We start from the raw sequence: 12,458 nt of genomic DNA, 5'->3' as shown, positions 1-12,458 counted from the left end.
ATGACAGTGGTGTAGTGACAGTACGAACATTTAAATGTTATTCTGCAAGACGGCAACCTGTGCATTTCCCTTTTCCAAATCAAGAGATTGTATTCAATAGTTTTGGTGAGGTTTTTGGTCCAAATATGTGCATTGGTCATTTTTTAATCTGTATAAATGTACTTTGTGCATCTTTTTATGCCAGCGACATCCCGGAACAGGTAGATTCAACCCAGTCACTTTTTTTTTTTTAATTCAGTTTTTATGCATTTTAATTTACCAATAGTGGCCACAACATAGCCAAAAGGTACAATTTCATGTAAACAGCATATGAGCTTGAACTGGAAATGACAAAATAAGACAAAAATCCCCATCCTTAGGATAATTGTTGGCTACAATGGTTCCAAAAAAAAAAAAGAAAAAGAAAGTGAGGTGGACACAAATGGCCAGCATAGAGCCCCCAGGGTGAAATGACAGAAATGTTAAAAAGCAGAAGTTTGTCAAGTACTTTTTACATTCTGACCTCACTTCTTTTTACACTGGTACGACATGTTATTACACGTCATGGGGAAACTTAGTAAAGCGGCTTTATGACAGCATTTCATTTCCCAAGAGGATAATTGATGGTCAGTGACCGCCCGAAAACTGATACTGACGTGTTTTTTCTTCCATAATTACTTATAAAACAGAGCCGATAAAGACGCAGCTTCGGAGCCTGGACGTTGTATTGTTCAGAAGGCATTTTGAAAGACTGTAAAAATCCATACAGTAAAGGGGCGGGGGGGGGGGCTGTCAATGAAATACAAGGAAAACAGAAGAGAAGGAGAATGGGGACAAGTGAAATTGCAATTCAATGAGGAGGGTGAAATGTTATTTAATGGTGACAGATATGGAAAAGACAGCACAGCAGGCCATAGAATGGGTACAAGCCATATGTTTTATCCTCACGAGTTTGTCGTTTTTTTTCCATAACCCACAAAAACAAACAAAAATATCCAAAGATGACAGGTGTCCTGCAAGGGAAAAAAAACTGTCTGTATCCTTTTGAGGAGAAAAAAAAAGAAGAAATGGGGCCAAAAGTATATGATCAGCAAATTGTAAAAATTTGAATCTGTAATGTCGTTTACTTTGTGGATGGATCCTCTTCATTTCATCAGCAGTAAGGGAGGGGGGAGAAAAAAAAAGTTTAAAAAGGCGTCGGAGAAGCTCCAGTTCAATTTTTTTTTTTTTTTTTTTGCCAGGGGCGGCAGGGTCAAGTATAGAACTAAGATGGCGGCGGGGCTAAAAATCTGGCACCCAAAATGTTCATCCCAACGCGGAAGCGCCGGCGGGTCGTCTTTTTGACCGATGTTCTCCGGTCGGCCAATCACCAGAGCCGATGCTGGTGGAGGTTTCGACTGAGGACGGAGCGGACGTCGGCGGTGAACCTGGAGCGGGACGCGCAAACGCCGCGTTTCACAATTGGGACAATAATCGGGAGGGCGGGATTTCTTTCGGCGCTCACCTTAACGCATCCAGCATAGGCAGCAAGTTAAGAAGTGCTGTGTCACTGGGATCACTGAACCACGACTTGATGGGTATTGCATTATCTGGACAGGGGTTAGGTTCCGATTACACTTACATTCGACACTGGGAGACAGTGGTGAGGCTGTTATTATTATTCTTTTTTTACCTGGATGGCTTCGATAAGCACCGGGCGAGTTGTCGAGAATGACAATACTGGACAGGTCGTCGTGTACTACAGACAAATCTTTGATATAACTACCTAGATCCAATGTACAATGCTGTCAAAACAGAGAAAGATGGAAGTTATCCCTCCCGTTTATGTCACCTGTCATCGTATTCCAAAGTACCTGTCTGTAATATCGGCGTCTGAGAACATTTCTATTGTTGTCCAGCTTGTCCGCCACCGCCGAGCCGTAGATCTCCATGCTGGCCGTGAAAACCACCAGCTCGTACCACTGGCTCACCTGCGCGCGACACGTTACAGTACGTCGGCGGCAACAAAAACACACGTCGCGACGTCGGAGACGACACGCACCACTTCTAAAAAGAAGTCCACGTGTGGCCTTTTGTGGACGAAGAATCGCACCGGGTGCTTGTCGATGACGACCTGCGCAGAAAGAGGAACCGAGGTCAGTCACCTCCGAGGTAAAACTCTTCCACTTTGCAAACTGCGATGCTCCTACTTTGAGAATGAAGTCTGGCGGCGTTCCCGGCCTCACTGTGGGCCTCAAGACCCCGTCGTGGTGAGAGTGGATCAGCGTCTCATCCAGGTCCAGGACCAGAATCTTCCTCTTGACTCCGTCTGGAGCGGGACGGGACACAACCGTTAAACTCTTACGAACGGGCGTTAGCAAGCGTATAAGCGTAGCGCGCACTCACTCAGTCTGTTCCTGGAGATCGGCGACAGAGGCAGGGTGTCATATCGCACCGTCTGATACTGGATGATCTGCGAAGGGAACGCAAAATGGCGGCCAAGTCGGTAATATATCACGGGGAAAAATATGGAACTATCAGGGGTGAGAGATCGTCAAAACAATCCCAATTTGAATGAAATTTGCTAAATCGGGCTCCAAGATTATCTGATAAGATGATCCCGTGCTCTGAGGTACGTTAAGAGTGAATTCCGTTCAAATCAGGCTACAATATGTTCAATATTCGCGTTCAAAACTCATCACGAGACTGTTTTCCCGAGTCAAAATAAAAAAAGTCCCCCTGATTGTGGAGCAAGGACTCAGATGTAAATAAAAACAAACATCTCCCACCCGACATTGTGTTTTTAAGTCAGTTCCCCAGACAGCAACAAGTATTTTTTTCGATGACATGAGCATTCTACAACACTTGAGGGGACAAACTGTCCGATGGAGCCTCTCGGTGCGTGACAACCACCACAACAGCCCAGTTGCGACGATCCCGAATGAATGAATGGGAATATTCCCGGGCTTTGTTTTTGTTCAGGTGTGCCTCACGAGCACGTCTTACCGTTCGCAGGTGCTTCCTGAGGATGTACATGAAGAAGCCCCATATTCGAGACGTGACGCCCAGGAAAGTGCGGATGCCGAGTAAACACTGGCGGGTCTTCAGCATGTTGACCGGCCAGGACGAGTCAGCAGTCGGTGGAAGAACTGCGGGTGACAGTCGGCGTTAGCCGCCAAGCGAACGATTTGCACCAAACCCCCCTCTCCGCCCCCCCCCCCCCCACTTGAAAAAAAGGGGGCCAAGCAAACGCGTGAGTACCTCGCTCTGCACACTTGTGGCACGATGAGCATTAAATCGACGAGATCGGCATGGCAGGCGAACGTGCTGAGAAGGGCTCTGCTGGGTTCGTGGAGCTCGTCGACCTGTGCGGCGTTAGCTCGTAGCCGCCGAGCTAGCGCTAGCTCGCTCGGCAGGGTGACCACCTTGAACCCGGTGCAAAAAACAAGTCCAAAACAGCTACCGGCCGCCTCCTGTTCCGACGGCAGCTCGACTCGCCTTCGCTGTGCGCGGCGTCCGGCGCGGACTCGTCCTTAAAAACGAAAACAAAACAAACTCCCGCACAGTCCCAACTTATGTTGGTCAAATCAGTTTGTAGTCCACTGGAAATCCGGAATGAAACTGAGGGCCGCCATTGCCGATGTGACATCACTTCCGGAAGGGGGGGATCTCGGGGTCGCGCGCAGCTCGTCCACGTGGAAGGAAAATAAACATGGGCGGAAGTTATGTTTGAATTTCTACCCTTGAGCGATTGCGTTCAAAAAACGAAATTTGAAAAATATAATTTGAAGTTGATGAATACGAGACATTGCAACAACAACACTGATCCTGAATTGTATAATTTGTAATTGAATTTAGTAGTTTAAAACTACAATTCGGTGAAACTGAAAACGAGTTGTTTTTTTTTAATCCGGAATTAAAAATCAAATTATATAACTACACATTCAGTTTGAGTACTTGAGATTAAATTCGGTAAATTCAATTTCAAATTAGCCTTGACAGATCAGAGAACTGCAAGGAATCGTAAATCGTAGACACAGCTCTCGTCTTCAGCCAATCAGGGGCCTTCATTTTTTGATCACGGGCCATATGGGCAGTCCGGACTTTTTTTTAAATACATTTCAAATTAAACAACATGAATTCACTTTGTTTTTCAAATTTAGTTTTCATGGCGTCTGCTTTTGTCTCAAAAATGATATTTTCACCAGACCAAATAATTTGAGTCAACAGCAAACTTTATCCTGGAGCACTTTAAGAAAGATGCAAAATAAAAACCGGAATCAACAACTTGTAGACGAACACAAAGTGTTTTTTTGTTTGTTTTTAATCCATTGTTACATTTCAGATTCAACAATTCATTGACTGTACAGTCATTAAAAACATTGTTTTCCATGAGAAATTTATCAGCAAAACTAATGCGGTCAGACGATCACACGTCGAGATCGTCGTCGGGATCCTCTTCGTCGTAATCGTCGTTAGCGTCGGGCTCGTACGCGATTCGCCCCGAGCTTTTGTGAAGAAGAGCTGCTTTCCTAGGACACAAACGCCAAGAGTTACAAGTGAAACGCCAAGAAGATTGAAAAATAGAAACTTGAGAATGTCTCTTACTTGTCTTTACTGAAGACAAAAGGCAGCGCTAGCTTCTCCTTATCCTCGCGCTCGCTGTCAGACAAGCGGAGGTTGAAGGTCAAGTTGGCCGTCGGGTCCGCCTGCAAGAACCCCAAATGGGACTTTTAATTAGTTCTTGGAATTCATTTCACAAGCCAGAGGCCTAACGTCAGTATCATTCCGGCTCATCACAAACTCTTCCCTCTCCATCACAGCTTAGGAAATAAAAGTTTTATGAGAAGAGTAAAATATCGCGCACCTGGTTATAAGCCTCGGTACACAGAAAGAGTTTAACGCTAGCGTCGCGTTAACGCTAGCACCGCGCTAACGCTTTCTGTGTACCGAGGCTTATAACCAGGTGCGCTCTGTAGGCCGGGAATTACGGTCTGTTAGAAGACTTCATGGGGTTTAGCATTTACAGGAATAACTGGTCGAATGAGATTAAAGTCACAGGATCACAAGTTACAAGGTGAAAATGAACAGTTTGGATGTAACAACTCCGCCAGTACCTCCTGTTCTTGTGGGTCAAACCGGCTCGGTTTGCTCTGTCCAAGCACCGTCAAGTCATCTTTGATGGAGAAAATCTCCTCCTACGCATCAAGAAATACACCATGTTGTTACATTTTCCAGGAAAACAAGTCTTCATTGCATATTTAATACTTACATCTTGCAAAACCTTCCCTGATTTGAGTCGCCTGGTTGTCTTCGCTTGGTCTCCTCTCAGTCCTCCGGCCACGGTGATGACCGAGGTGGCCAAGTGGCACAGGCTGCCCACCATTCCCCGCGGATGCATGTCAGAATGGAGGAGACTGATGATGTTTCCGACAGATCCCCCTGACGTGCAAAAGGTTGAAATCCATGCGGACTAAATCGACGAAACGCAATTTGAGATTGCCTACGGGTGTTAAAACGGATAATGGGTCACCATTTTTAAGCTGCTGGAGAGTCTTACAGACTGCAGGGAGACCGACGTGTCTCAGGACCCATGAGAGCGAGTCGATGACAAAAACGGACGGCTTGACTTGCGAGGACTGCTTGGCAAGCTGCGCGACTTTCTCAACGCAGAACTGGTCCACCGTGAATCCGGCATGGTCGGTCCACCCCAGGGGGTCGCTGTAAGCGTTGTGAAAGTGGAGCCTGCAATGTCAGCCACAAAAACAAACAAACAAACAAAAAAAAACCTCAAAATTTCATCTTGAAGGGGGTGGGGCTCGCTAAAAATAGGCCGAGGAGCACCCACTGATCTTAAAAAAAAAAAAAAAAAACCACCAAAATTGAAGTCCGCCATCTTGATACTCCCAAAACAGCCATACCGACATGTGCAGCGACAGCGATTAACTGTGGTAATCGCCAGTTTTGTGGCTGTGAGAAAACATTCCACAGGTAAGTTAGAAAGATTTACTTTGACACTGCTAAAAGTTTGTCTGTAAAGGTTTTTTTTTTTTTTTCCATTTTCTGATGAGTTTAATTCAGTTGAACAAAGTTTTGTTTACGATTGTTGTTGTTCACTCCTTATAGCTGAAGGCTTTTCGCTTAAAAATATTTTCCCAAACTTTCATCAGGAGATAAGCAAGAAAATACATTTTCTGTGAAATTTTTGATGAATTTCATCATACAGAACTCTGCAAATTGAATTTGATTTTCAAATGCAACAACAAATGAACAATGCATGTATTTTCCCATTGCGAGTCCTTATTTCCAAAAATATATCCCAACTGATTGACATAAATGTAATGTTTTTATGACCAAAAAAATGCTGAGTTTTTTTTGCTATGTTATGATGATAGTGCTTCACAGCGTATTTTGGGAAAAGTTAATATGTCACGGAAACCGGACCCTAGGTAATATGCAAGGTTTCTTGCTAGTCATGGTGTTATGGCTTTCCTTTGCACTTTTTTGGCTTACTCAGTCAAATTAAAAATCCTTCATGTTACCAGAACTGAAAAAAAAAAATGTCAAACTCACACGACCAGTTTTAATTCTACATGCCAGTTTGAGAAAACCAGACGTTTTGGGATTACCAAGATGGCGGCTTTAAACACTCGCCATACCGCTCAAGTGTATGTGCGATCCAGTTGTTTGTTGTTGTTGTTGTTTTTTTAGATCAGTTAACCTCGAGGGCTGTTTCAATAAATACCTTTCAATTGGTGATTCTTTCAAGCCATTCTTCACCTCATCCTCGCTGGCTTCAAAGCTGAGCACATGGACTACTTCCGCTCTAAAAATCACAACATGAATTAATGAATGTCTCAATATTATAGGATGCCCAACAGCAACATGTTGACAAACCTGTTCAGTGCAGCCTTGACAAAGCTCCATAGAAGACGTCGGCCCGAGTAGCTACAGGAATCTTTGATTAAGTACACATCCCGTTAGTCTTAATGTCACTGGGGTATGTAAAAGTTACAAAGTACCTTGTATAATAAGAAAACCTCCGGCGTCTAATCCGTGTAGCATGTCATGCAGCATGGTGCTACAAATGCTAAAGCTAATTAGCATGCACCTGTGACAATGCGATTCTTCACAATGATCAGCACAATCCGCCAGGATGCGCTTAAAGTAGGCAGCATATTCTATCCGAGGCTCTGGAATATATCTCACAAATATGTCTAAATAGCTATATATACATACACATCGCCATGTCTAGTCCAAAATATTTCGTGGTTGAGTTTGGCGAATCGCATCATCTCGCAGTGTACCTGCGGGAAATGTAGTTCAAACGCCGCGGATTGTCGCGAGCTGGTCGTCCATTAAAACTTCATTTCCCGTCGTCCTCTTTGGGGAAAGAATTCAGAGGCTTCTGCCGCGCGTAGACAGAAGAAGAAGATGAGGAGGAGGGATAGTTAGCAAGTGGGGAATGCGATCGTGCAGCCCGACTACGAAAGATAAACTAGATCTCTCGTATATTTATTTATCTTTATATATCGGACAAGTTACCGGCTCGTCTAAATAGAAAGATGTTTTACAGCCGAGCTGTACGGTGGCGGCTCGGATTTTAAACGGAGCAACCAGCGGAATGGGACGAGCGACAGAGAAAAAAAAGTGCACTTTCTCGCTCGTCTCGTATAGTGTGCTGACACTCCAGCACTGAAGAGTGTTTTTTTTTTTTTTCCTTTTTGGTCTTTTGTCAACCCTTAAGGTTCTTGACAAAATCTTTCTTGTTTTGTTTCTTGCCTCGGTGGGTCCAGCAGCCGCCCGACAATTCGGACGCGGTCGCGCCGGGAGAAGGCAACACCGCGACGGTCGCCTCGCTTCGGCTAGCGCCCCCGCTCTTGGTCCCGTTTCTCGGACCTTAAGGCCTGCCCGTCGAAAGGGACAATGCTTGACATAATGTCCGAGCACCAAGGTAATGTTTTTTGTATTATTTCTCTTGCATGGATGAGGGATTCATAAAGTAAGCCGCTTTGCTTGGGGTTTAACAGGTTCGCCGACGGGGAAACTTAGCTATCGAAAACCCGGCTAACGTTACCTTTACGTTAGCTTGCTTGTGTCACCATTCTCCATTTTTCGCGACAAAGTTGCCGGTCAAATATTGCAACTGAGTCGGGTCTTTTTGGGGGATTGTGTCGATAAATCTTGACGCCGATGGTTGCCTTTTACATGTTGGAAATTGGCGTTCGGTTTGCCTTAAATAACCGCCGGGAGCTCGCCTCCATTCGTTGCCCAACACCGCACATAGTGGATTAAAGTTGTCGTAATTGGGAATCTGTGGTGATGACACAGTTCTCTCTCCCGCAAATGAAGCAAAATAAAGATGATCTAATGACTCAAAAAAAACAAAAAAGTGAGTTGACGAGCGACATCGAGAGGCGCGACTAGCACGTTAGCTGCTAACGGATAAAGACAACTTTGCCCACCATTGACGTTCTGCCACCCGCAGTGTGAAAGTAAAACTGCGTTTAAAAGCGCCGGACGATCAAATGACCACCAAAAGGGAAGTCTAAATTCGTGCGCTCCATGTGGCACAGTTGTCGGCCAATGTTTTAGGGGCAGTTTAGCTCCGAGGCAATTCAAACACGGTCCCAAATGCTCCGGCTAGCTCATTAGCGTCATTTTTTCCCCCCTCGCATTGAATGCAAATTTCAAATGTCCACACGTTAGATGCCATTCGGACATCGTAGTTGTTAAAGAACCACGCGTTTTTATTTGCACGTATCACTTAATAATCCGCTATTAAGCGATTGAACCGTTTAGTGGCTAAAGCTAACTAGTTAGCTTGGCTCATGTCCAAAACCTGCGGCCTTGGGCATGCATGTTTTCAAACAATGCTCAAAAATGCTCATTATTCGTAATCTTGAACTATAAAGCAGTTCTAAATCTGCCTGATGTTGTGTTTATGTGTCGGCAGATTCACTTTTGACGTGCAAAACCGAACCTTTGGTAAGCACCACCACAACACCCCCCCCCCACCACCACCACCACTTGCCCCGTTTTACGTTCATTCGATAAACAACCTTGGACTTTATTTTTGTGCAGCCCCCGGAGAGGAAGAGAAGGACAGTGGAGGACTTCAACAAGTTCTGCAGCTTTGTCCTGGCTTATGCCGGTTACATCCCCAACCCCAAAGAGGTGAGCTCCCCTTCGCAGGTCATTTTGAGAGCAAAGTTGAATTATTACGCTATTTATCCTTCCTCAAAATTTGACCTGCAGCGTCTTGGAAAAAATGGACAATGCTTTTTTAGGGAAGACCTCAGTTAGTGTCTCTTATCCACAAACAAAATATCTCATTTCTTCTTTGTAGGAAAGCTCATGGTCCCCAACATCATCCAGCTCTGCCCACAGTCTGTCAGTAGACGACGACGGCGGCGGCGGCGGCGGCTCCATGAGCACCACGTGGCCCGATGGCGGCCCGGACATCCACACCATCCACACGTTTGTCCACAAGGCCCGCGCCAACAAGGGCAAAAGCGTCCACCCCGATAGCACTTTGCTGGACAAGATGCGCCTGAAAGACTCGCTGTATGAGAGCCAGGCGGCCGGCGCCAAGGCAGAGCGCAAAAAGGACAAAAAGCCTAAGAAGACGTCGCTCGGCTCGTCGGGGGCGGCGGCGGACAGCGGCAGCAGCGAGGGCGAGAAGCGGCCGCGCATCAAGCGCAGCAAGAACTCCAAGCAGCCCAAAGCCAAGAAGCTGAAGAGCTCGACGTCCCACAGCGACTCTGAGGAGTGGCGGCCCGGCCGCGGGGGGCCCGCGCCGCACGTCGACCCCGGTCACAGCCCGCGGGCCGCCGACAAAATGGTGCCCGACGAGGCCGTCGGGGACGCTGAGATGAGCTCCAGCGAGGGGGAGACTTGGATCGCTGATGAAGACATCATGGTGGAGTCAGGTGGGTTGTCTTTGTTTTCTTTCATAACAGTCTCATTTCTAGCAAAAAGCTTGCTGCAATTACTTCAAATATATTAAAAGCAATCGCGAGGCTTGACCCTGTCGCCCATTTGACGGATTACCGCCCGTTTGCAAAAGTCACGCTTTGAAGAACCGTCACCGATAATCGCAGTTTCGCGTATTCAATTTTTTTTTTTTTAAGATGCAAGTTTCACTGATTTAAGGTACGGTGCAGCATTTTTTTATGTCCCAAATATCTTCGTAAATTGTGTAGGTTGCGTTGATGAGGAGGTGGTGGGGGGGGGGGGGGTCTTTTCACCAAATATTTCAATATGGTGCATTTTAGAGCTGCATTTGCCTGTCGGGTTGTCCCCCCTTTTTTTTGGTATAAAACTGTCGTTTCAAGTTGATCAGCATGCGTGTGCGCGCGTCCTCCAGGCGACGACTCGTGGGACCTGATCACGTGCTACTGCGGCAAGCCGTTCGCCGGGCGGCCGATGATCGAGTGCAACCAGTGCGCCATCTGGGTGCACTTGTCCTGCGTCAAGATCAAGAAGTCCAACGTCCCTGACATCTTCTACTGCCACAAGTGCATGCACTCCAGGCGGTCGGGACACAAGAAAGATACTTAGGCAAAGCAACGGCAAAAGAAAGTTCTGGTTTTGTTTGTCCCCCAATCCGCCCACCCCCGATGTCTCCAGCCAAAACAGCCTGACGGTTATCCACAGTTGCCAGATTCCTTTTTGACAATCATTGTTATTTATCCCCAATAGCGTTTTTTAATTTTTTTTTTTTCTTTTTTTCGGCGCCTCGGAGGTTTTGGAATTCTTTTGCGTGCCACGTTAGAATTTTTAGCTGAAGAATGTCTTCATGCTATTTTTTTTTTTTTTTTTTGTGGTCAGTGGAAAGGACACTGATGCCGAACGTCACTTTAAAAACTAAACGGATGTGGACTTGATGACTTGATCATAAAATCTGCTTGATGATCAGCAAAATAGCAAAAAAAAGGACAAAATTGTTTTAATTTTAGCACAGTGTCTGCTTTTTATGTTGTTGTTTTCACACAATTGACTTTTTTTTTTCCACCCCAGCACCAAAGCAGAATTTTTATTTTTATTTTTTTTTTTAATACACGATAGCACGCAAGAGCATTGAAGCAGCAGCGCACTTTGGAGTCGAGGGGGGGCCGTCCACTGCAGAGCGCTTACCATTGCCCCCCCCACCCCCCTATAAGGTTCCGAGGTTCGTTATTTCCTGTTTCTATAATTTTGCTGTTTGCGCCTTTTCGAAAGAGAACACAATTGTTCGTGTTTTGTTCCTGATTGAGAATGTTTTGGATGTCGTGGCTGATTTTTGGTTTTTCACGTCCTTGGGTGTTGAGACGGGTGCGGCGGGGCGGGGGTTGTACATATCCTTTTCTTTGGAAACTGTACATATGTGAAAGCCAATGCAAAAATATATTTTCTGCAGTTCAATATTGTTTAATTGTAGTTTAAGAAAAATAAAAGTCTTTGGAAACATAAGCTTTGTGTATTTAAAATTTAAGAAATTCAATATAGGCATTACAGTCATTGGTTCCTGGAAAAAAAAAAAAGCCACTTACAGGGATGAGAAATTTTTTTTTTTTTTTTTTTTGCACATTTTTGAGTTTATAGTATTGTAATAACATTCCCATTTCCGGCAGCATTTTGGTGGGATTTTGTCGGTATTTTCACTCTTGATGTTAACATTCTGTTTACTATGTCATAGTTATAACTTCTAGTTCAGTCTGCACATTTTGCCGGTATGGCGAAGGTCTTGATGCGAAAAGATGAAGATCGTTCCGGGAAAATTGATCAACACCACGGGGTGAAGAACTGTTTCAGACCGGCACGGCTTGGAAAAAAAAAAAAAAAAAAGTAAAGTGTGACCGTGCAGATAGGAGCGAAAACGGTATCAACATGTCTAACCGAACACGTACAAAAAGTGGACGTTCCCGACATTTTCAGTGTTTTTCCCAAATTGGTCATTCTCATCCCTGCACGTACAATAATCATAGCGCGAGTGAAATCAAAGATATGTGCAAGCTGGCAAATTAGTACTTGGCGTCCTCGTGGCCGTCGTCCTCGGCTTTAATCCTCCTACAACAGAAAGTTGGCAATGTTCAAAAGCAGTTGGAACGCTAGAGTTTTGATTTTTGTACTGGAAAAATTAACAACCAACCTTTGCTTTCCGAAAAGTGAACACGAGGGAGCTGCTGATGGAGTCCACGGGCGCCAGCTTCCTCCTGCGGAAAGCGAAATCAGCACTTTAGCAACATTTTTATTCTCTTGACCACTTGTATTCTTTGTCATATTAGGACTTCGTACTTGGAGTATGAAAGTGAATAGCAACTCATTTTTTTTGAATGACTCCTCTCATCATGTACCTATTTTTTTTTTTTTTTTATGACTTTAAAAATCCAGCTTTCCCACTCCTTGTAGCTCCAGGCTGGCACGGCGCCTTCAGAGCGCCCCGTTGCATACCGTGAGTGCGCGCCTCGTATTAATTCTCTTGAACCTGACCACATCTTCCCAAAATATTCAGACTT

General features: G+C 45.2%; 3 protein-coding genes across 4 annotated transcripts; 1 reads left to right on the top strand and 2 right to left on the bottom strand.

Annotated features, from left to right (window-relative positions):
• Window positions 1-215: 215 nt before the first annotated feature.
• LOC133494967 (CTD nuclear envelope phosphatase 1A) lies at window positions 216-3,099 on the bottom strand. Its single transcript, XM_061809287.1, has 8 exons — window positions 2,965-3,099; window positions 2,365-2,431; window positions 2,169-2,287; window positions 2,021-2,092; window positions 1,833-1,949; window positions 1,652-1,763; window positions 1,484-1,568; window positions 216-1,406 (listed from the first exon to the last, which is right to left on the bottom strand). The coding sequence occupies exons 1-8, from the start codon at window positions 3,067-3,069 to the stop codon at window positions 1,346-1,348; spliced, it is 738 nt and encodes a 245-aa protein (XP_061665271.1). The 5' UTR covers window positions 3,070-3,099; the 3' UTR covers window positions 216-1,345.
• A 1,165-nt stretch (window positions 3,100-4,264) lies between these two features.
• On the bottom strand, window positions 4,265-8,871 carry elp5 (elongator acetyltransferase complex subunit 5). The gene is made up of 9 exons (XM_061809286.1): window positions 8,424-8,871; window positions 6,981-7,366; window positions 6,856-6,916; window positions 6,704-6,784; window positions 5,492-5,703; window positions 5,231-5,400; window positions 5,076-5,156; window positions 4,567-4,667; window positions 4,265-4,490 (listed from the first exon to the last, which is right to left on the bottom strand). The coding sequence occupies exons 2-9, from the start codon at window positions 7,063-7,065 to the stop codon at window positions 4,388-4,390; spliced, it is 894 nt and encodes a 297-aa protein (XP_061665270.1). The 5' UTR covers window positions 7,066-7,366; window positions 8,424-8,871; the 3' UTR covers window positions 4,265-4,387.
• On the top strand, window positions 6,821-11,277 carry phf23b (PHD finger protein 23b). Of its 2 annotated transcripts, none has more exons than XM_061809284.1 (6): window positions 6,821-6,958; window positions 7,758-7,912; window positions 8,915-8,946; window positions 9,043-9,135; window positions 9,308-9,890; window positions 10,328-11,277. In XM_061809284.1, the coding sequence occupies exons 2-6, from the start codon at window positions 7,885-7,887 to the stop codon at window positions 10,519-10,521; spliced, it is 930 nt and encodes a 309-aa protein (XP_061665268.1). In that variant the 5' UTR covers window positions 6,821-6,958; window positions 7,758-7,884; the 3' UTR covers window positions 10,522-11,277. The 2 variants fall into 2 exon arrangements, with proteins under 2 accessions (XP_061665268.1, XP_061665267.1); XM_061809283.1 differs by having other exon boundaries at window positions 6,826-6,958; window positions 7,755-7,912.
• The last annotated feature ends 1,181 nt before the right edge of the window (window positions 11,278-12,458 follow it).

Source organism: Syngnathoides biaculeatus, chromosome 21 (assembly GCF_019802595.1).
Source record: "Syngnathoides biaculeatus isolate LvHL_M chromosome 21, ASM1980259v1, whole genome shotgun sequence".
In the NCBI taxonomy this organism is placed as follows: Eukaryota; Metazoa; Chordata; class Actinopteri; order Syngnathiformes; family Syngnathidae; genus Syngnathoides; species Syngnathoides biaculeatus.
The sequence above is the reverse complement of the archived record's forward strand: the minus strand, read 5'-3'. Positions and strand labels throughout refer to the sequence as shown.

What these genes read in the sequence shown, in the direction of transcription:
- LOC133494967 (XM_061809287.1), bottom strand. Translation starts at nt 3,069, where the DNA reads ATGCTGAAGACCCGCCAGTGTTTACTCGGCATCCGCACTTTCCTGGGC. An exon ending in TCAGGAAGCACCTGCGAACG is followed by an intron (nt 2,432 to 2,964) that starts GTAAGACGTGCT and finishes TTCCCTTCGCAG; the next exon opens with ATCATCCAGTATCAGACGGT. An exon ending in GATCTCCAGGAACAGACTGA is followed by an intron (nt 2,288 to 2,364) that starts GTGAGTGCGCGC and finishes GTCCCGCTCCAG; the next exon opens with ACGGAGTCAAGAGGAAGATT.
- elp5 (XM_061809286.1), bottom strand. Translation starts at nt 7,065, where the DNA reads ATGCTAATTAGCTTTAGCATTTGTAGCACCATGCTGCATGACATGCTA. An exon ending in GTCAAGGCTGCACTGAACAG is followed by an intron (nt 6,785 to 6,855) that starts GTTTGTCAACAT and finishes TGTGATTTTTAG; the next exon opens with AGCGGAAGTAGTCCATGTGC. An exon ending in CAGGGAAGGTTTTGCAAGAT is followed by an intron (nt 5,157 to 5,230) that starts GTAAGTATTAAA and finishes CTTGATGCGTAG; the next exon opens with GAGGAGATTTTCTCCATCAA.
- phf23b (XM_061809284.1), top strand. Translation starts at nt 7,885, where the DNA reads ATGCTTGACATAATGTCCGAGCACCAAG. An exon ending in CATAATGTCCGAGCACCAAG is followed by an intron (nt 7,913 to 8,914) that starts GTAATGTTTTTT and finishes ATGTGTCGGCAG; the next exon opens with ATTCACTTTTGACGTGCAAA. An exon ending in AGACATCATGGTGGAGTCAG is followed by an intron (nt 9,891 to 10,327) that starts GTGGGTTGTCTT and finishes CGCGTCCTCCAG; the next exon opens with GCGACGACTCGTGGGACCTG.